Raw genomic sequence first — 23,837 nt, 5'->3', positions numbered from 1 at the left:
TTCTATTACCTTGCTCTTGGGCACTCCCAAAGTGAGAGCTAGGGACATCTCACATCGCAAGCCCAGAGATGCCAGCTCACTGTCACCAGGTGCCTTCACTGCAGAGCAGGCACCATGGCTGTCCCACGGATCTGTGCCTCACCTGCCTGGTACACTCACACACCACCCCTGCACACAGTGCAACGTACAGGGCTGTATCTTGCTGCTATACACCTATGCCATGTATCAAACAGAGGCAGTAACCAGGGCCCCTGGACAAACAGCCCTCTCCAGCTTCCCAGTGTCTGCCTGTGCCTGCCTCCAGCAGCCTCAGACTGCCTGAATGCTGCTCAGAGTGGGCTCCGCTACTGCAATACGTGGCCAGAACACAATGCCCACCAATCCTTGTTTCCTTCCACCACTTCTCCATTATGTGTCCAAACACAGTGAAAACCATTAGAGAATTCAGTCTGAATGGTATCTTTAAAAGGGAACTGTAAGCAGGCACTTCTCTTTGTGGCACAGTACATCCCATAGACCTCAGTTACATTATCACCAACAGAGCCAAAAGAACCAGGAGGTGCTAATGAAGACACTGCAACCCTGGGTAAATTCAATTCTTCAAGCACTTTTCAACCAGCAATGAGCAATTTTGCTCCAGTGTGTAAGGTCCTGCTGAACCCAGCAGATGGCACCCAAAGCTTTCAAAAATTAAAAAAGCAAGGATTTTTCTTTTTTTCCTCCTTTTTCATGACAACAAAGTCCAATGGGACTACATATCTCCCCTCATTTTCAAACACCACACCTACCAACAGTTTTTTATTACAAGAAAAAAAAAGACTTCTATAATTTAACAGATAATTCATGCAAACATCTGGAAGAAAGTGCACACTGCATAAACAAGGCAGAGGAGGACATGGCATACAGCAAGCTAGGTAATGGTGCTGCATGTAGACACAGCCCTGCCACAGTGATCTGCTGCTGGGGAGCTCAGAGGGGCTGCTGCAGACCTCTCCTCTGGGGCACCCCACAGAAATACCAGTTTCACAAGAACAACCATACTGTGTCAGATCAAAGGTCCCTGAACCCAGTATCTGGACTTTGACAGTGGCCATAAATGGATACTGAGGGAAGAGAAAGAACAAGACAAGCATATATGATACCTCCTTCTCTGTGCTCTCCCTGTCTGCAACTATTTTCAGGTGAGGAGATTTTCTGAGCTGGATGGGGTTTCTCTGTATTTAGGCTCTTCAACGGATTTCTCCTCCAGGTACTTCTTCAGCTTTTCATTGAGCCCAAAGAGAGTTCTGGCATCTACAACATCTTTTAGCTACAATTTTCCCAGGTCTGCTACACACTTTATGAAGAATCACCTCCTTTTGCTCTGAACCTGATTGCTACTAGCTTTGTGTAATGTTCTGTTTTGGAAGAGACGCTGAATGGCTGACCCCTATCCACACGTCTCCATGCCACTTCCGAGCCCAGAGATCTGCACCATATTCCTGGCAAGTTGTCTCTTTTCCAACCAACAGGCTTCTAGTCTCTGCAGTTATTCTTCAAGTCGAAGTCAGTCCTTACCTTTGCTTATCCTTGTTGCTCCACCTTGATCCTTTTTCCAAGTTTGTTATATTCTCTTTGAGAGAGGACCAGAACTGCACAGGCAAGGCGAAACCATGGACTTGTGCCATGGTATGGCAACGTTCGCTGTTTTATCATCTATGCCTTTCCTAATCATTCCTAATGCTTGATTTACATATCTGACCACCACTGAGCACTGAAACAAAGCTTTCATCAAGTTATATACCATATCAGCATCTTGCTTCTGAATGGTACAGTCAGCTCAAAGCCAGTAATTTCACAGGTGAAGTTCTGATCTCTTTTGTCTCTATGCACATTACTATGTATACCTAGACCATATGTTATTTATGATTTTATTGTCCAGAACCTCAGCCTCACCATGGCCTTCCAGAATTCTTCAGTCTGCCTGTTCCTCAATGATCTGAATAATGTGGCATGATCAGCAAGTCTTCTCATCTTACTGCTTACCCTGTCTATCAATATTTTGAGACTGTGGGGTTCTCACCATCCTGAGAAGTTGAGAGGGAACTGTCAGTGAACAAGGCTAGAGTGTCCCGTGCCGGACAACATGGGAGTTATTTACTGCCTACCCTCTACTCTATCTTTTACTAGCTATTGTCTCTACTGGGCAATCCATCTTAACTACTGACATTCACCAGTGGGGCCTACTCCAAATTACCCCAATCAGTTCCTTGATTAAATTACTCCAATCAGCAACCATGATTAAATGCAATCACAAGTATATTCTGTCAATTAGGGACCAAACCACCAAGCTGCTGAACACGCAGCTCTCATAAGGAAGGTTAAACACCTCAAAGCCGTGCAGGCAGTCTGTATCTTTGCTTTGTAACAGCTAAAAACAGTATTGTCTGTCACTTTCCAAGAAGGAGCAGCATCACTGGCTCTCTTTTTATGTGTAACTTTACCAATGACACATAAAACATAACTTTGTACTGGACCCATAGCCCACTGAGGTTGACTGGAAATATCTCCATTACCTTTCCTGGGCTTTGGGTCAGGTCTAAGTAGGACTGTTCCACGCTGCCAGTGCAGAGGCTGCCTACTGCAGCTGCGCGCAAGGCCAGACCATGGGACCAAACACCAGCAGCACCAAGCTTAATAGTGAAGGTTTATACCTGTAAAAGATTATTAGAAAGTGGCTCAGATGGAGGCATTTGGCTTCCTGTGGTTTTCAGATGCATGAAGCATGATACTTTGGATAGGAAGGTATAACGTTTCAGCCAAGAACTGTCACACCCCACCCCAGCAGCTTGCTCACTTGGGAAGAACTGTACCACAGTGAAATGACTTTGGCAGTACAAATGACAGAAGTCTCTGCTGTCGACGCTGACCTTTACAAGCTTGACTCTCCACTAAAAACTTCAGGTCACATGCAAAATCTATTAGATAGTACATAAAAATGCTGACTCAGGATAATCAACTCAGAGAAGAATATGGACAGCTGAAAGTTCCTGGAAATTATGACTTGGTGTGAAGATCCATGTGAACCAATTTCCTCCTTTCACAGCTCCTGCGTCTCAGGATAGTTGTTAGGTACAGCACACAGACGCAGGGAGCTGTAGTCACTACACAAGTCTGTTTTTGCTAAACTAGATTCATAGTCCCTGTAATAACCTCTCTGTGAGACTAGCAGAGGTCATAACAATATCAATCATGACAGTTATGTGAGAAATACTGTATTTTTAGGCAAAGTAACACTAACCTCAGTATGCCACAGCTTACACGTCTCACATATAGAGACAGATAAATTATTTTGTTACATGGTGCATACTGTGTCCTGAAAAGGTCACTAAAATCATCTGACAGCGAAGGGAAAACATCTCCTCTAGAAAGGTTTATCACCTTTGCCTCTGAAACAGGCAGCACCAGAAGAAATCATGAAAGAGAACTGTTCAAAAAGCAACCACCCCAGAAGTCATAGTTTGAATGAAAAGTGGTAATATACAAGTAGAAAGGGACTCCAGAATTTTTCTCACAGAAAAAAATGGAATAGTGCTTCAAAATAATACGGTGTGTTAAAATGCAACATAATTTGACTACAGTGAGCTTTTCTCTCTGGCGATGTCAAAACTCTTAATAATGATGAATTAGTCACATCATTGGGCCTGATTTTTGGAAGTGTTGGACACCTGTCCAGTTACTTATTAAGGCCTGAGCACCTCAAATGTCAGGCTGCAAAAGGATGTGCCGCGTTCCACCCGGAAAAGCACTGAAAAGGTTTGGAACAGAATCTAGTGTTCTTCTCTGACCCACTGTCTCCTCTACAACTGTCTAGAGATAAAGAAAGCAGAAGCACTTGAATATAAAGAGCTTACTTTCTGGAGAGGTTTTAAAAAATATTTGTGCACAGATTATGTTTTCAGATATAAAGTAAATGCTTTGCCTAAGGAAAAAAAAGAACGCATTGAAAACCTGAAGAAATGGGAACTGAATGATGTGGTTTCTACGGTTTGTGCCACAACAAATGACTAAAGGCCAAGTGTGCATGAAATTAGAGATTATCCCAATAAAATGTTCTTTTGCTTTGCCTTCTTCCAACACTGAAGATGAAAAGTAAACTGAAGTTATTCAAGCATCTCATTGGATTCCTTGCCCCAAAATATATGGATCATTGCACAGTCTCTGAGGCAGAAACAATAGAAGCATAAAGAGTGACTAACTTTGGATCAAAAGCTTTGGATTTAGGCCAAATTTTGACAAAATGGTCAACGTTTTTGGATACCTTATCTTCTGCTGATGAACTTGTGCTATGTTGAGCTAGCTTCTCAGAAAAGCTGAGACTCTTCCAGCTCCCATGACTGCAAGTAGAATTAATACTCAGCACCTCTCAAAAATTACACTGAAGTGGTTCAAATTTGCCGTCTACTATTAAACATGGTCAAATTCTGATGCTATGCACTCCTTGCGTTAAGATGACCAGGCTTAACTGATCTTTTGAAGACGTGTGTGAACCGCACAGCTAAAACAGTAACTGTCGTATTATAAGGAAATTATTCTTTTGACCTACATTTCTCTAATGACCGAGGCAAAATTTTTATGTCATTAAAAATGTATATAACAGCCATTGTAACCAAAGACAACTGCTTTATGCAGCAAATAATATTTTCCAAAGCTATTATCGTCCATTTCTCACTGTCCATTCTCTGTCCTTATTCTCTCCATAGTTTACACATTAATCTTGCAATACTGTGTGCATATACTACGACTGTAATCTTACATATCTGAAACTGTTCTGTAATAAAGAGTGTTTCTGCTTTTGCTTTTTCAGTTTATCTAGCAATGAATTTTACTCTGAAATATTTATCTGAAGCATTCATGCTAACACAACAATTTTCAAATCTTTCACATTAAGAAATCTCCTCATTTTCTATCCTCGTTTTCTGCACATCTTTTTCCTACCATTTTCTACCTCAAACACTGCTAATTCTCACCTTCTACCTTCTTAACTGTCATTGTATTGAATGCATTATGTACATGACTCAGTCTGCGACGGCGCACATTGGGTGTGAGGGAGGAGGGAATCGGGAGTGGAGCGTCTAAATACCAAATTACCTGCTAGAATGATGCCACTGTTGCAAACAGAAGCTATTCTTCTTGAAAATTTGCTTCCAAAATTCTTTGGATCATTAGAAATTTTTTTTAAAAATCGTAGTTTCCAAATGACGCCAGGAAAACTTAGCTGTTTAGACTGCACAGGAAAATGTACCCAGCTGTGGAAATAGAGGATGATTTGCCTTTGTCTCAGTTTATCCCCAGGAAACCAATTTTTTTCATCCTAGATTAATTCAGCATTATGCACCATTACCTCCAGATTACTCAAGCACAACCAGCACCAATAAACTATAATTAAATCCATTCTTTGTCACAGGCACATCAGACTGACTAAACCAGCAAATTTGCATATAGATTACCTTGCATTTGTCTGCTTTGAAAGATTTTTCAACATGGTGTGACAAAACCAGCTCCTGGACAAGTGTGTGCATGCGCACACACACACAGACACTCCTAATGCACAAAATAAACATTACGTTCACAGTTTCTGCTCAGTGCAATGGATGCTGTCGCTAGCACGATGAACAGATCCCTTCCTTAATGGTGGAATCTCTTGTTTTTTAGGGCTTTCAGCTTCAGAATATTAAATCAATCACAAAAGGTCTCATCCATTTTCACAGCATTTCCCATGTAACATAGTAGACAGTGAAAGAGAAGATCTACAGAGAACCTATGCATAAAAATACACATTTACAACTGCAAAGGCGACTGTGAGGAACCAAATGACTCCAACTTGCGCACCTGCTGTGTGCAGTGTGTGAAATTACTTTTTCTGTGAAGGAGAGAGATTTTTGTTCCCTTGCCGTTCCTCTCCCAGGAGTGGCCAGCGCTCTCCACAGGGTGGCGAGGAGAGCCATGCTGCTGCCTTCTCCTGCCTCCTCTGCCTGGAACAGAGGGACAGATCTGACCTTGACAGATGCAGGTTTGAGTGAGGGTCTCCTTTCACACTCTGCTGCCCTTTCCATTCCTCTTTTCTGCATATGGAGGTCTCTATTAAGAAAAGGCTCACTTTATCTGATGTCAAAGTGAAGGGTGGGATCTTTAAATTTTTGTAAGCATTACATTTAGACTGAGTAGAAAATAGGAAGAATGTTTACAGTAGCAGATGTCCCAAAAGTATTTATTTTATTCAGAGGCTCTGGTTTTAATGTTGAGGGTTCTTTGTGTTGTTTTTTGTTTTTTAAACGTGGGACTTCCTTTGAGGGAGGAAGGCTTGTTTAGCAGTGGCACAGAAAATTCAATTTAAGGTTATAGTTCAGCACAGACCAAGTAGCTACTGGGAAATAAAATAGTTCTTCAAGCTTCATAGTTGCCCCAAAGCCTAAGGATTCCTGAAAGCCAACTCCATTTGAGCCTCTGTGCCAGGCTGCACTCTCATCCTCAGGACCCAGTCACATTGGTTTTGGTTTGCTGCACAGGGACAGCTAAAGGTGACCCTGCTCTCTGACACCAACCAGCCAGCTGTGCTCTTTTCAGTTGGTCCCAGCTGGCCTTTCTGCTGCCTGAGAGGAGCCGCTATGAGGAAGCAACTGCTTTGTTCAGTTACTGCAGTTGTCTCCTGAATCATCTTGAAAGGAAACTCCTGAATAAGCTCAGCAAAGTGCTCTCTCTTTTGCTGGTAGACACTGTGATGTGCTTTTGAATTGTTCCTGGCACACCACCCTTTTCCCCGTTACATCCTCAGTGTCTTAATGTTAACAAATAAGCAAAACCCACCCCATTTTTGTTCTAAGCTATCGTATGTACAATGGGGTGCTGATGCAATGAGAAGAAATTAGAGGTGAAGAGCCCTCACAACACATCATGCTTCTCCAGCTGTAAAAGGAGTATCCTACAGGATGGACCTGCAGACAAGATTTACATTTGAGCTAGTTTAAAATAGCTAGTCTAGGTGCAGCTCCAACATCACAGGCTGCAAAACCTACCTCAGTTTTTTGCTAAGTATCAAAGTAACCTGCCCATGACGTGCACGACCTTGTTGTTGCTACACTAACACCAGTACCCAAGCAAGCATCAGGTAGGTAACCCAGGTATGACCACTGAAGATGAAATTAAATGGCTAGATTAAAAAAGAAACGGGACAGAGGGAGCTGCCAGCTCCCGGTGGTTGGATGTACATTAGCTGGGACAGGTACCAGGACCAAAGGCTCACTGCCTCTGCGAGCCCCTCACTTGATTGTAGCCTAAGAGAAGAAACTGGAGAAAAAGCCCACATCACATTTAGAGAGATCAAGGTGAAGCAACATTCAAAGTAATGTCATGAAGACTTTGAGGCAAAAGCCCATATAGTTCAGGGCAGTGTCAGAGAACCTGAGAAACCTTATTGTTCTAGCTAAAACCAAGTCACCAGGGTTGTGATTAACATTAGTTATAGGATTCGTGTTTTCTGTATGTTCTTGGTGACGCCTGGCACATAGACGTAAAAATGGCAGGAATGCTCTGCTTGTTCTTACAATATCTCTTGGAGCTTCCCTCCATAAAGACAGACCATAAATATGACAAGGTTGGGGGGAGGCAAAAAGATATGTTTTGTCTTTTCTCCCTGCTAATATGAGGCAGGACCTTTGAAGGCAGGTACAAATGTTACTGGTTTTAGCCTAGTTATTTGTTTAGAAGGCTCATCATTCAAATGGGGACTGGAGGAAAAGAAGGGAAGCTTCCTGCAAGCATGAGGCCATATTCAACTCCAAATCAGCCTACCTCACTGGCCATTTGCTGCAATTTGAATGAATAAAGGGCATCTCCCCTGTTCTTGAAGTAAGGATGCCAATTAGTTTAACCAGTCAGAAATAAATACGGTTATTTTTTCAACTCAATGCTCAAAGCTGGGAGATCATGTCTGGTTCTGAGTCCAGCAGGATTTTCCACCTAGCACAGAAGGAAGATACTGCTGAAGCTGCTAAGTCCTTGCATTTCTCCTGCACTGTAACATACAAGCATGTCTCTTGCCTCTGAGCTGGGCAGTTTCTTTTGTTAAGTTTGAAACACAGCAGAGCAAGTTACTTGGCTGACGGCTGCTCACTGTTTTGACACAGCAGTTCCTAAGGGGGTCCTCAGAAAGCAACAGTTCTTTAAAAAAATGTAGTGGTATGCTATTATTCAAAAACTTTCCAAGTGGCATTACAGCTTGCTGGAGCTAATAAGGGCTGCAGACTAACCTATTTTCCAAAATGTGAAAATCTCCTTTGATTTACAGCCATCCTCAGTGAACAGCTAGCATGGGCTATGGTGGCTACTCTTCCAATTACTTCCCCCTATTTGCTTTACAGATAATCTTCTCCTGCAGCCAACACAAACAAGTAACTGGAAGAGAACCTCTCCAGAGCTCAGTCACGAGGCACACACAGGGGAATGGAAGAGCTGTGAAGACACAGCAGTGCAGCCTTGGCTGTGGAGAAATTTCCGTCTGGATTGGACTGAGCTGGGCATCCAAATTCCTTCAAAATTACTAGGTTACCAGTATAATAAAGACAAATGTTTACCTGTTACATCTATTGCCTTTTACTCACTGCACCTGTCTGCAAAAGTACTGTCATTTCATCTTGAGGACTTTATTCTCAAAATATGGCAGGCTGAGAAATATCTCAAGGATGATGGTTTGTTTTCCTTTGACATCTCAGGACAAGTGTCTCCCAGCAAGAGAGATATTTTCTTCTGGGAGACTTCCATATAAAACCAGACAAGAACAAAATGTGACTAAGTGTAATAAATGGCTCTATATTCCTGTCCGCACACTTTTGTGTCACCAAGCATCCAATCCGGGAGACCAACATTTAACTTTGCTCTTTCCCTCAGCCCACAGATCTCAAGAAGTATTACATCCTCAGCTCCAACCTCCAAAGGTAAGAGAAGGATAGGAGAAAACTCATCTCAGCTGCATGCCTTCAAAAAGGTATATATAGAATTCAAATTCATGGACAGAAATTATAATAAATATGAAACTCCCTATTGCATCACCCTCAGAAAGCCACATTAAATGGGAGGCTTCCCCTTCTGAAACAGCAGATTTGAGGATATCAATACTTGCCCATACTTTCTGACCAACTCCAGCCACTGCAAGAGACAGCTGTTAAAAGAAGCCAAGTCTGAAACTGAGCTGGTCAGGAATCTACCAAATGCTGATTTGTGGGAATTAAAACGAAGAACAATCACTGTAACATAATCTATCCATCACTAAGTAGTGTTGCTCGGATATAATGATCTTATCAATATGATATTTATTCTAGTATACCGCAAACACATTTTAGAAGCATCAGAGCAAACGGTTTTGCTGAGTAGGTTTCCTGCATTTACAAGCCTATTACACATAAAGCTTTCCCTAGTGAGCTTTTGATTTGTTCTTCACATTTCACGTTGAGGGTACGGTGCTAACATCACACATCCAATAAAGCAAGTATTTTAGTCGAGTTGTGACTTTTTTTTGTTTAAGTTCTTGTTTACAGCATACCTCTTTTCACAAAAGGTGGCAATAAGTCCAGAAAGTTTTCCTAATCATTGTGAACAGTTAAACACATTGTTACATACACTTCAAAAATCATGCTTTTATTTTCATCTGAACAGAATGCAAATAACTGTTACTAAATTAGATCCTTCGTTGACCAGTCATCTGTTTAGAAAGTCAATTTCCCCTTATTTTTTAAATCAGCTCCCCTTTTCCTTTTTTTTTTCATTAGAAGTTGCGTTTTTCAGGAATAACACTTACCTATTAACTTCAGAAGGCTCACCTCTGTTTTACAAAAAAAGGATGAAGTGTTTTTTGCAGATCATGTTGTGGAGAACTATAGTATTAAAACTGCTCATCTGTGTTAATTAGATATACTTGCTTCAGAAAGTAAGTCTTGGTCTATAAACCACTTCTGCTTGGTCATGTGTAAATTAGGCTAGCAGACATTTTGAAACCGAATTAAAAAGTGCTGTAAGTGTGCAGCTACAGCCAGAAATGTGGTATTATAAGTGACCTCTGATGTGAATGTTCCCAGTACTTTTTTCTTGAGATGGCAAGATACTACGTTTTCTAATATCTTGTTTGCACTGCAGGCCTTTAAATAGAGAAGCAGCAACAAGATTATCTTCTGTGTTGTACACAGTAATCCCACCGTATTCTAAAATCTGTATTAATGACAGATAGCAAGCAAGGCCTAATTATTGCAACCTCAAAGCTTCATTTCTACTATCTGAACTATGTGAAAAGCATGGGCTTCTTTTCTTTTCCTGAAAGGAACGCAGAATTCCCAGACATTTGCAGTGCTATTCCCTGGAGAAGCAGCAATGAGATACTTACTTCAACAGCAAGCAACTGATTTTCATGAGTGGGTGAACAATGTCTTTTAGCTTCCTGCCACAAATAGCTATGCAATAAAATATGCTGAGATGTCATAGTCCTGCAAGATTTTGCATCCCAGTTCAACAAACCACTCAACAGGTATGACTACGCTGCAAATACAAAGTACACATACTTTTTAGTATATAGTCCATAGTACTCATAATGTTAACATTAGGGACTGCTAGTATTCTCATCGTACATCTGCCTTGTGTGCCATTTGCCCAGATGTGTCAAGTCACCTGAACGGTCAGTCACCAGAAGCATATTCAGCCTTGTTTTGAAGACAACTTTATAGATGCAGTGTAAACATATATCATAGGACTACCAGTCCTTAACATTAAGGTTCTGAAGGTAGGTTGTTGATCAACAACAAAGAGAAGAAGAAAATAAACACGATTTTGCAGGAGGTATTCTATCTCATCAGGGTCCCTGGAGTTTCAAACTTAAACATGTTTACATATAAAAGAAACTGTGTATGACATTTGCAGAACTTACTTTTCTTGTACATTACCTTTAAGACAAAGCAGTGATCTGTAGGTGCCTTATATTTCACTTTGTGTTGAGAACCGTAATAAATGTTCATATTCTCAAATTGAATGAAGCATGCCAGATCCCGTGATGTCTACAAGTGAAAACCAAGCACATCACTGTTAGAAAAAATTGAATACAGTTGGACTCAATGATTTTAAAGGTCCCTTCCTACCAAAACAATTCCATGAATTTTGATGTAAAACTCATTAATAGGACTTTCTTCAAGTGCATGAATGCCAATGCTTTTTATTTTTTTAACTGTCATGGAGTTGACTGAAGACAGACTAATTTTAAGTGTGTGCATCTTAAACTAACAATTGGAAGAGGGTCAAGACATATTAGAAATAACATATAATGCAGTGCAACATTTTGCTGCTGTTCTGGTTTTGCTGTCCTTTATTGCTTTGTCTGGAGATTTTGGCTTACGGCTAGTAAGACCAAATAGTACACTATAGTAAGAAATACCTTTAGTAAAATAGATACAGGCCTTGCAACCACACTCTCACAATTCTGAATGGAGAAAGAGGGTTTGGGGTTCCAAATTGCTTTGGGAGCTTGTTCTTCTTTGGTATATGCAACAAACAAATTCTCACCAGGAAATAAGCACAGATTTCATCTGTTTTGCTTTGAATTTTCTCAAATTTCCTGGCATCGTTCCTTTTCTGTTTATCATAATATCTGCTTCTTCACAATATGTTGCTAAAGTAACAAGGTTTCTGTTGCTGGCACACTTCTCAGTGCAGAATTCTGCATACAAAGCATAATTTTGCAATCCTTTGAGTGGAAATGCAAAAAGGGCTGTGTCACTTTGTCACTGTTGGCTAAACTGAGAAATCAGGAAATTGTGAAAAAAAGAAAAAAGAAAAAAAAACACTACAAACCCTCTCTAAACCTAAGAATGGGGTTGTATTTCCATATATGATGCTTCTTCTATGTTGTTCTCATTCTTACTGATACTTTCATTACAATACACCCTTGAGTTGGGTTTATTTACAAACTGAGATTGCAAGTAAGATTTGTGGGGACAGGAAACACTCCGTACTGTATGTAGACAGGGCTTCTCTCTCCTGTTTCCCCTGAAGCTGATGCCAGTGATCTTGTCATTGACTGTGTGGACCTAGGATTTTCCAACACTGTAAGTTCCTAAATGTGCTCAAATCCATGCAGTATAATGAGTTGTTCCTTTCCTTTACGAACCAGGTAATGGCAATTAAGACCAATATGAATGCAGTTGTTATTTTCTTCTAAGTAAGGAACAAATTTTTATGCAAGGGACAAAGGCACTTATTGCTAGTATTTCTGCAACGTGAACATGACAATGCAATATAATTAACAGAAACAAATTTTAAAACTGTATCTGCAATTCTGTCCATTAACAGCATGTTTTTGAATGGGATATAAGTAGAGTAATGCTGAAGAAAGAAATTAAGACTGCAATGCTGACTGGTGCCTGGTTTGTTAACAAAATAACCCCAAACAACAAAAACCACCAAAGGCATCTATGTAAAATAATCTGAACGTGTCCCTGAGTTTTCACGTTTGCAATGTATTTTACAGCCAACATGAAGTGCCAAAGGTATACCAGACTTCTTTGCTTTTTATAACAAGTGAAAACATGATTACATGATGAATTTCAAAACAGCTGCAGCAGCTGAAGATATTACTGCCTGCCAACTGTTTGTTTCTGTACCTCAGTGAAAGATCACTCTACCCACAACTGAATGACTGCAGCAAGGCGCGCGCGCACTCTTCATATCACCCTGACATGGGATGAACTCTCATAATTTAAGGGCTTTGACTGAAGAGCTCTACTGAATTCTGATGCAGTGCTTTAAGGCATTTAGCACCCTCACTGCACCCTGCTTATCTACCAGAGATTACTGTCTCCACAGAAGACATGTATCTGAGCCTCAGCTGTTCCAATACAGAGTCCAGTAATGAACTTAAATCACCATTAAACACAGATTTGAGTTAGGAAACTTGACTTTCTCTGGAATGGTTGAGGCATGGACATATGCATCCTTTTGCTGAAGGCTGTTACAGAAGCAGGAGCAAACAATTGACTGTGGTACCATTTTAAAGAGCTGTGACTGTCTGCTAAAGAACTAGATTCAAGGTCCTCAATCCTTGTGAGCGTCTGAGTTCATAAAATAGTGACTTTGAAGCACTCACACAGTTCCTTAAAATGGCTCAGTTATAGACAGGGTGGTACACAGACTGTAACAACTAACAGGCAATAAAGTGTTAAACTAAAACAGCTGTTACAAGGTGACTGCATGGCTCCATCCTGAGCCTATGTTTGCAGCTTATCACCTGAAAAAAGAACGTGCTTTCCTCATTTGCACTGAAATGGGTATCACTGGCTGATGAAAAAAGGGTAAGTAACTATCAGTATATGCTTGCCCTGCTTTGGCACTGTGCTGCTGGCCATCGTTGGAGGCCATGTCCAAGATGGACTTTTCATTTGACTATTCTTATACTCTTTCCACCTTAAGTGCCTTCCAAATAGCATCCTAGTTCCTGACCGATAGGAGGCTCTGTGTGTGCAACATGATTTGAGGGCTGAAAGCCGTTATCTCAGGGTCAGGTAAAGTCCAAATACATTGCTGTGAAAGCAGCAAGGTAATCTAAGTGTTTCACTGAGATTTCGTTATAAAACCAGGTCGCTGGAGCAGCAGCATGGCATTCCTTTATAAGCTATCAATTTTACTTTTTTTCCTTTGTAATTTAGTCAGGGAATAGCAGAACAGTTAAGTTTCACAGCACAAATCGTAACAGTAAAGCTCCATCTGCAGCACCAGAATTTTCAAATATGAAGCACTAGCAGAGCTGTAAGTGGTAACAGAAGTGGTTTTCAGAATACAAGAAAAAAAAGTACCACCAGTCCCAGAAGCCACCATTCTACCTCAGCCCTGTGGAAATAAGAAGCCAGACGCACCTACGTGCAACATGTCCAGAACCCCTTTGCTTCTCCAGTGTTGGCAATTCAGACTCTCTAAATATTTTGCAATACTAAATGTCAGTGCATTTGGTTTGGTCAGGTGGATGCTTCTGTCTCACTTCTTTCTACACAAAGGCACAATGCATTCTCTACGTAAAGATCACTGTAGGAAAAAATGTATAGCACTTCTGCATGCTGGTTACTGGCACAGAAAGTCAGTATCAAACAAAGTAAAAATCCACCTTTTTTGTGATAAGAAATTAGTTTACTTGAGAACTTTTAAAATATTCTTCCACAGGGGAGCAATACAACGGTGAAGCGTTTTGGCAGCACAATGCCAGCTGAAGGGTACTGTGCTGTTTTTCTTTCCCCTACTGACTTCCTGAGGACTCCTGTTTCATTAATGCTTTTAATTTCTATCCATAGAAATCAAAAGGAGATAAATGTGACAGGATTGTGACTACATTCTAATATTTGCACAAGTGGTGTAGTCAAAGTTAAACCAAAAAAAAACCCCCAACCCTCTCAGATGCACCAGACAGTGCTCTTAAAATGTCACCTAAGGAGTTCTTCACTTTCACCTCCATGAATTGTTTTATTGCTAAAAGGATTATTTGGCTTCCTGACCTTGGTTTTTCCTTTGGGTACGTAATAAATTCCAGAAGCTCGCAGAAGAAAATAACGCCTCTTCCAGGACTTTTTTCCATCTTCTTTCAAATAAAGGGCTCCTTCAAGCTCTGGCACAATGACAGATGTCCCACAGAAGCTCTCCTGTGCAACAAGAACAATAATACTCAAAATAAACTCATTTGAGCACAACCCTATTAATAAATAGCAGAAAAATGCTCCCTTGAAAAATAAAGACACTTCCTGTGACAGTAAACATATGAACATGGGGAATGCAGTTACCAGGGAGATGAACGCCTTACGCAAAGGAAACTTTTCCAAGCTAATGTGGTAACTCAGCCATGCAATTTGGGTGCTCACACTGGAAAAGAAGGCTCACAAAACCTCCATTCTCTAAAGGGTCAAGCAAAAACCTACAGGAGGTTTTAACTAGATATAGATGTGTTCAGTGAAGAATGGTTGGTACTGCTGCTGATGGTTTTTCTCTATTGCTGTATCTATAGTTTCTGTAGAGAAATGCTTCTGTAGAGAGAATCTTTAGAGACTACTTAGAGCTCTAAAAACAGCTAAAGAAACAAATCCCCCTCAATCTCTGCTTTCCCTTCGAAATACATGCTAGCATTTACAGCACTCTTTAAACAAATACACATCATTGTTTGCTTGAAGGACCTACTGTTGGGTAATTTTTAATGCCAACACATTTACCATGTAATGTTTTAATTTAGAATTTACCAGGACTTCTGCTGGTTGATGTTTGGTGCCTTCATGAGATGCACTAATTTTGAAATGGGAATCCTTAGTCACCTGAAAACAGCATTTCCTTTGTGAACTTTTACCAAAGTCAAAATGCTTGCCACAAGAACTGTGATAATATTTTTTTCATATAACTCTAGATTTTTCTCTCTCAAACATATAGCTGAAGTTTTACTTCAGCAGGAGAGGCAAGAGGCTAAACTTTTTGGAAAAGTGCACACGTTCTTTTTCTGTTGTAGTAGAGCTAATAATTTGAGGTAGTGAGAAGTACATCTACTTCTAATCAAAAAGCTAATTGCTTGCTACTGATCAACCTTACTAACAATAAAAAGTCACAAGGGCTGGCCTAAGGGTGTGGCACAGCTGTTTCTTTTATTCATATTTCTATAACACTGCTTTTATTGCTATCATCACGGCATTACTCTTCACAGAAACACTAAGTAAAAACATTTCATGGCATTGGGGTCTATAACAAAATTATTCTCCATCGTTTAATTTCTCTGACAGGGGATACAATCTGCATTTTTAATGGTGAGCAGCAGATGCAGAGGAAAATCCACATATTAAACCTCAGACACAAAGACACCAGCCATCACATAACTTCCTGTTGTTATGCATTTGCCCACAAAGAACTAAACGCTGTTGTTGCAGAGCAAATTCAGATGGCAGCAGAGTTTTGGTGACATTTCCATCATCAACTTAGAAAGCTGGCTTACCTCCAGTAAAGCCTCTTTGTTTTTATCATTCATTTCTTTGCTTTCATTTTTCCCTTTGTGTGCCAGGTAGAAATTCTGATTAAGACACAAAAGAAATTGATGTTCATTATAAAGACAGCAATACAAGTAACTAGATCACTACAAATCCATTCAGTACTTACTCAGTCTTTCAATATTGAGTACCCAAGCCAGCAGATGCAAGAGGCAGATACTTATGGACTATTCTTACAGAAAACTCTAATCACAGCTGCATGCTCATGAGTTTTAATTCTTTATTTTGAATACAATTCAAAAGTAATACAAAATTACTTTTGCCTATGCATATACAGCCTCACAAAATTTTAAAAACACTAGCTTACGTTTTTGGCTGGATCAATGGGTTGGATTTTATCATTCCAATTTTCACCGCTTCCTGTATTATTACAGGCAGTAGAGAACATAACATTTTTTGCATGCTGATATATGATGAATACAATGAAGTATCAAAAGGCTAGAAAGCATTCCTCCTAACAACCCAATCTGGTAATTTGCATGCTTCATATCTGGCACTCTGGATATAACTCAGCTCTTAATTTTTAACAAAAGTGCTTATATGCCAAAGCCTTTATCCAAAGTTACTACTTTCTACTTTTAAGCCCCTGCTTGTGCTCTGCAAAGTAATTTTATGCAATGAAGAAGGTATTAAAAAACTAGAAGAAATGATCGCCATGGTATCTTGACACATGTGCTCCAGTCTACTGAAACAAAAGCCTACACTTCGAAATGACCCTCCACTTCTGAGACAGAGGGCTGTGAAGCTGCAGCTGCCCTCAGAGGACCCAGTGCCTGTCTGCCCCTGCAAACAAGGAAGCACAGTGCCTCATGCACACTGTTACCGGTAAAAATAAATTCACCCACTGTTAAACAGTAAAACCAATTTTGCATCCATCTGCATTGTACAGACAGAGAAAAAGACAGCACTTGGACATGTGCAAATTCAGGCAGTGGGAAGGTAGCTCAGGAGCGTGCCAGGATTTGTGTGAGGAGCACGTGCAGTGGCTTTGCTCAACAGCAAGCATGGCCAGATAGCAGAGCCTGGCTGCCTGCGGACAGTAAGGCAGCTGGGCGTGAAGGAAGCAGGTAGATCAACGAGCTATGCCATGCATCAAGCAGCATTTTGATCCACGGGCTTGAGGCCAGAATGATAACACTCAAATTTCTTGTGTTTTATCATTTTCTAAACGAGAGTACATGTAGAAGAGGAGCTTAGGTTTGGAAAACAGCTGATGCATGGCACAGTCTTACTGATTTCCCTGGAATTAGTCAAAAAGCTAAGTTTGCAGAACAAAGGGCACAAAACAAACAAACACCATTGTCTAAGAAATAGACAAAATCGTAAAAACCCGACAACTTTTGAAAGCTATCTACTTTAAAATTAATTCTGTAATTCTTCAGCAATTCTGCAGGAAGAAAACTAAGAGTTTATCTGACTTTTCATCTCTCTCAATTTTTTCATGTCTCAAGACCATGAGAATGTGGCAACATATTTACATGCCTCAAACTCCACAACGACTAAACTACAACACAAATGCAAACATTACCAAAAGGCAAATGAGAAGCGTGTAAATGAAGGAACTTGCTGTTGCTACAGTATAGGAAAGAAACAAGCAGCAAATCTGCCCTGCCAGCATACCATGTTTACAGCAATGAGGTTTATCTGAAGTGAAACCATGCTCTTCCACACAACCACATCTTCTTTTTCAAGCAGTGCTGTGAACAGCTGTCTGCCAGAACACAAGCCTCATAGCGGACGTTTTTTGGAGGGGCACCAGGAGAGGAAGGGGAAGAGGTGAGGATGATCTCAAAAACAGTTCTTTAAAAACTGCTTCCTTAAAAGTTCACATGAAATCAGACAGGGGACATCAGAAACACAGCCACCTGCAATTTGGCCTCTGCTGATGCCATGTCTGTGGTATGAACAAAAGAAAAGAAACTTGAATATTCAATGCAATAGACAGTTATGCTAGGAAATACAGCAATGTTCTTCTCTAGGATATGCAGCAGCACATAGCTGGCTCCAGACTGCCTGGGCACATTTTTAGTCTATGGATGAAGGTAAGCAAACACTAAGGACCACAGCTTTGTCACTACACCTGAAGACAGTATTCATAGAGGAAAAAACCCAAACCAGCTCAGAACAAAACCCTCTTAAAAGTGTGTTTTCAGTACAACCCATACAGTGATGCCTGCCTATGCAGTCCAAAACCATAGGTCTGACTGAGTGACAATGCTCCACTCATCCCACTGGAAAAAAAGGTACTGTTCTGAGCAGCTGCAGCCAATTCCTCTGTACATGTGCAACAGCTCTTCTTGACAGAGAGCACTATCACAGCACTGCTGGCTTGATGTTGGCACATCCACTTTTGCATTGATGAAGGTATGAGGAGAAACCTCAGAGGGCACTGTTAGGCTGGTTTGGGCCTCCTGACTTCGGGACGGATTTGGAAAGTAGAGGCACATGCAAGCTGTAAGCCACCTTATGCTACAGATCATTATAAAGACATAGTACAACCCCTAACATACACAATGAAGATTTATCAAGGTAAGTACACCTTATCACTGTCTCAACAAGGCTTGGCTCATCAGCTTTACTACCGGTGGGGAGAGCATTCATCTGGCTCAGTCAGCCTTCAGTGCAGTGATAATAAGAAAACAAAGCTCACAGAATCACAGAATCACAGAATGTTAGCGATTGGAAGGGACCTCGAAAGATCATCTACTCCAATCCCCCTGCCGGGGCAGGATTGCCTAGACCATATCACACAGGAACGCGTCCAGGCGGGTTTTGAATGTCTCCAGAGAAGGAGACTCCACAACCTCTCTGGGCAGCCTGTTCCAGTGTTCAGTCACCCTCACCGTAAAGAAGTTTTTCCTCAAATTTAAGTGGAACCTCCTGTGTTCCAGCTTGCACCCATTGCCCCTTGTCCTGTCAAGGGATGTCACCGAGAAGAGCCTGGCTCCATCCTCTTGACACTTGCCCTTTACATATTTATAAACATTAATGAGGTCACCCCTCAGTCTCCTCTAAGCTAAAGAGACCCAGCTCCCTCAGCCTCTCCTCATAAGGGAGATGTTCCACCCCCTTAATCATCTTTGTGGCTCTGCGCTGGACTCTCTCTAGCAGTTCCCTGTCCTTCTTGAACTGAGGGGCCCAGAACTGGACACAATACTCCAGATGCGGCCTCACCAGGGCAGAGTAGAGGGGGAGAAGAACCTCTCTCGACCTGCTGACCACACCCCTTCTAATACACCCCAGGATGCCATTGGCCTTCTTGGCCACAAGGGCACACTGCTGGCTCATGGTCATCCTGTTTTCCACTAGGACCCCCAGGTCCCTTTCCCCTACGCTGGTCTCCAACAGGTCTGCCCCCAACTTGTACTGGTACATGGGGTTGTTCTTGCCCAGATGCAGGACTCTACACTTGCCCTTGTTATATTTCATTAAATTTCTCCCCGCCCAACTCTCCAGCCTGTCCAGGTCTCTCTGAATGGCTGTGCAGCCTTCCGGCACATCAGCCACTCCTCCCAGTTTTGTGTCATCAGCGAACTTGCTGACAGCGCACTCTAATCCCTCATCCAAGTCATTAATAAATATATTGAATAGTACTGGTCCCAGAACCGATCCTTGCGGAACTCCGCTAGACACAGACCTCCAACTGGACTCTGTCCCACTGACCACCACTCTCTGGCTTCTTTCCTTCAGCCAGTTCACAATCCACCTCACTACCCGATCATCCAGACCACACTTCCCCAGTTTAGCTGCGAGGATGCTGTGGGAGACCGTGTCAAACGCTTTACTGAAATCGAGATAGACCACATCCACAGTTTTACCATCATCTATCCACCGGGTAACATCCTCATAAAAGGCTATCAAGTTGGTTGAGCAAGACTTCCCGTTGGTGAAGCCATGCTGAGTGCCCCTAATGATCCCCCTATCCTTGATGTGCCTAGAGACAGCACCAAGAACAAGTTGCTCCATCACCTTTCCAGGGATGGAGGTGAGGCTGACCGGTCTATAGTTACCCGGGTCCTCCTTCTTGCCCTTTTTGAAGACTGGAGTGACATTCGCTTTCCTCCAGTCCTCAGGCACCTCTCCCGTTGCCCACGACTTAGCAAAGATGATGGAGAGTGGCCTAGCAATGACTTCCGCCAGCTCCCTCAGCACCCGCGGGTGCATCCCATCAGGGCCCATGGATTTATGGACGTCCAGATTGCTTAATTGGTCCCTGACCCAGCCCTCATCAAGCAAGACAGATTCCTCCTCTATCCTGGCTTCTTCTGGGGCCGCAGGGGTCCGGGGCTCCTCAGGACAGCCTCCAGCAGTATAGACAGAGGCAAAGAAGGCATTCAGTAACTCCGCCTTCTTTTTATCCTCTGTCTCCAGGACCCCCACCTCATTCATCAGTGGGCCTACATTGCCTCTAGGGTTGGCTTTACCTGCAATGTATTTGAAGAAGCCCTTTCTGTTGTCCTTGACCTCTCTTGCAAGGTTTAATTCCAAGGAGGCCTTAGCTTTCCTAGTTGCCTCCCTACATCCTCTGACAACAGACTTATATTCCTCCCAAGTGGCCAGCCCCTCCTTCCACGATCTGTACACCCTCTTCTTCCACTTGAGTTTGCCCAGCAGTTCCCTGTTCAACCATGCAGGTCTCCTGGTACCCTTCCTTGACTTCCTACTTGTTGGGATGCTCTGATCTTGAGCTCGGAAGAAGCAGTCCTTGAATGCTAACCAACTATCTTGGGCCCCCTTACCTTCTAGTACCCTGTCCCATGGGATTTCCCCTAGCAATTGCTTGAAAAGGCCAAAGTTGGCCCTCCTGAAGTTCAGGGTTGTGATTCTGCTAGCTATTCTGTTCCTGCCACATGAGATCCTGAACGCTACCATCTCATGGTCACTACAACCAAGGCTGCCCTCAACCTTCACCTCTTCAACCAGACCCTCCTTGTTAGTGAGGATAAGATCCAGCAGCGCTCCTCTCCTAGTTGGCTCATCCACCATTTGCATCAGAAAGTTATCATCAACGCACTGGAGGAACCTCCTGGACTGGGGATGGCTGTCTGAGTAGGCCTCCCAGCAAATATCAGGGTAGTTGAAATCCCCCACGACAACCAGGCCCTGTAATTGCGAGACTGCTCTCAGCTGCCTGTAGAAGGCCTCATCACCCTCCTCATCCTGATCCGGTGGCCTGTAATAGACACCCACAACAGTATCACCCCTGCCAGCCTGCCCCTTAATTCGCACCCACAAACTCTCAACTCGCTCCTGATCCGCCTCTGGACAGAACTCAATACATTCTAGCTGCTCACTCACATAAAGAGCAACTCCACCACCTCTCCTTAGCGGCCTGTCTTTCCTGAACAGGACATAGCCATCCATTACCACATTCCAGTCATACGAGGCATCCCACTAAGTCTCTGTAATTGCCACTAGATCATAGCCCCCCGACCGAACACGGATTTCTAACTCCTCCTGCTTATTCCCCATGCTGCGTGCATTGGTGTACAGGCATTTCAGGGAGCGAGCTGGGCACACCGATTTCATCCCAGATTCACCCCCTGAATTCACCCCAGGGGGATGGGAGGCCTCCTGGTCTACCTCAACACTAGAGCGTTGCCCCAGTGGTGCAAGCCCAGCTACCACCCCATCCCCCTTTGAATCTAGTTTAAAGCTCTCCGAATGAGCCCTGCTAATTCCTGTCCCAGAACCCTTTTGCCCCTACGACATAAACCTTTCCCATGTATCACTGTCACGCCTGTTGTCTTATAAAACCAGCCATTATCAAAGAACCCAAAGCCCTGCCTGTAGCACCAGTCTCGTAGCCAGGCATTAATAGAGAGAATCCTACTGTTCCATCCCACGTCATCACCTGAAAATGGAAGGAGGGAGGAGAAAACAACTTGTGCCCCAGACTCTTTCACCAGCCGTCCTAGGGCCTTGTAGTCTTTCTTCATCCCCCTCAGACTACGGGATGCAGCTTCTTCCCCACCTGTCTGGAAGATCAGCAGGGGGTAGTAGTCTGTGGCCTTCACCAGGTTGGGGAGTTGCCTGGTGATATCCCTGATTCGGGCTCCAGGCAGGCTGCAGACCTCCCTGTGATGGGGGTCAGCTCTGCATATTGGGCCCTCAGATCCCTTTAGGAAGGAGTCTCCAACCACTAAAACTCTTCTCTTCTTCCTTGTGGAGGAGGCAGCTATACGCCTGTCAGGTTTTTCTGACTGTGGTGGGACCTCTGATATAGGTTGCGTCTCCACCACATCCCCGTTGGACCGGCTGTATTCCACTAGGGCTTCATATCTATTGCTCAGAGGCACCTGTGGAGGCAAGGTAGGCAAGGAGGGCACTCGCCTTTTGCCACGGCCATAGACTTGCCTCCACTCACTCCTCTCCTCTAGGTTATCGTTTTCCACCTGAGAGGGGCAGAGTACAGCGGTCCCTCGATCCTGGGAGCTCTCCGGCAGGTGCTCCCATTTTTGTTGCAGGGAGGGCAGAGCCTGGCTCCACCAGTCTATCTCCATTTCAGCCTCCCGAATGCTCCTAAGCCTTTCTACTTCGGCTTGAAGCCTTTCAACCTGGCTTTGCAGCTGTGCCGCTCGGCCAAGCAGATCATCTACTTGCTCACAGCGCACACAGCCCCCTGACACCACAGAGACGGTGTAGCATTCCCTGCAGCCTGCAACCTGCACCATCGCCTCCTTCCGTGGGAGCTCTGTCTGGGTTCCCACATCCATTTTGGTCTTCTTCCACCGGAAGCTCCTCTGATTACAACTCATTCACATTCAGGCGTCTGGCATTTATTTAGCAGAAACACAGACCACCCTGTACTGACATAATCAATGGTAAAGAGATAAAGTTTGTAATGATATCCATGTTGGATCTCTAACAACGCAGCTTTTTCATTAGGGAAACAGGGCTCTGTCACCTAAACCAACGTTACACAGATGTACACTGTCATCTTTCACCTGTCAACACACACTTCATTTATTACTGATTACCTCCTTTATGGCTCTGCCCTGAAATCTGGAAGTACATGGTACTTATTATTTGTCAGTGGCTAAAAACGTGGGGAGCAGACTGTAGACTGTACTTGTTTTATCACTGTGTGGTCTCCTATTTTTGATCAGAAGCATTCATCCTATAGGAGGCAAACCACATGTGTCCACAAGAGGCCATTCCAAGTCCAGTAGTCAAAGGTCATGATAAAAGGCAAGCTCTTTCCTGTCTCAGGACACCACTGGGAAAAACATGTTTGGTTTGGGATGTCAGGTCGTTAATGGGACAAAATGTGGCTACACGGCAGCTCTCTGCATATGTCTACAGATTCGAGAATTAACTATTTTTGATGTTCAAAAGACAATGCCTTTCTCTTGATAGAGAGCTGAGCTTACTTAACAGGATGGATTCATCTTCTTGGGCTGATAACGTAAGAAAACAAACGTAAAGGGTTATTTTAACAAACAAAAAGTATGCTGGCACGCTTTGTTATTGGGTTTGCTTTATTTGCACTGTTTGGGTTATTTGCTGAAGAGATGAGCATTTGAGCATTTTTGCTGAATTATTCCCTGTGCCTACACACCCAAGACCAGCTGAAGCTAACACAAACTCAGTTGCTCTCCCATGCCATTCTGCCTGATTCAGACTAATGGAGAGCTACAGGGGCAGTTTTGACATGTACTGCTAGACAGGTATGACATCCTTAAGAGACATTACGCCAACATTTCCCCTTGTGCTTATGCAGGACAGTGGCAAAACTAGCTGATGACCCATCTACGGCTTTAC

The 23,837-nt window shown here is 42.8% G+C and overlaps 1 protein-coding gene across 1 annotated transcript in view; it reads right to left on the bottom strand.

The window, feature by feature from the left end:
• Positions 1–23,837, bottom strand: part of APBB1IP (amyloid beta precursor protein binding family B member 1 interacting protein) — an 82,957-nt gene that overhangs the window by 15,600 nt on the left and 43,520 nt on the right. The window contains exons 8-10 of the mRNA XM_068405131.1: positions 16,022–16,096; positions 14,553–14,696; positions 10,965–11,075 (exon numbers count right to left, since the gene is read on the bottom strand). Coding sequence (XP_068261232.1) covers positions 10,965–11,075; positions 14,553–14,696; positions 16,022–16,096 — 330 coding nt within the window. The remainder of the gene's footprint in view (positions 1–10,964; positions 11,076–14,552; positions 14,697–16,021; positions 16,097–23,837) is intronic.

This window comes from Nyctibius grandis, chromosome 7 (genome assembly GCF_013368605.1).
Source record: "Nyctibius grandis isolate bNycGra1 chromosome 7, bNycGra1.pri, whole genome shotgun sequence".
Taxonomy (NCBI): Eukaryota; Metazoa; Chordata; class Aves; order Nyctibiiformes; family Nyctibiidae; genus Nyctibius; species Nyctibius grandis.
This window is presented reverse-complemented; position numbering and strand designations above follow the sequence as displayed.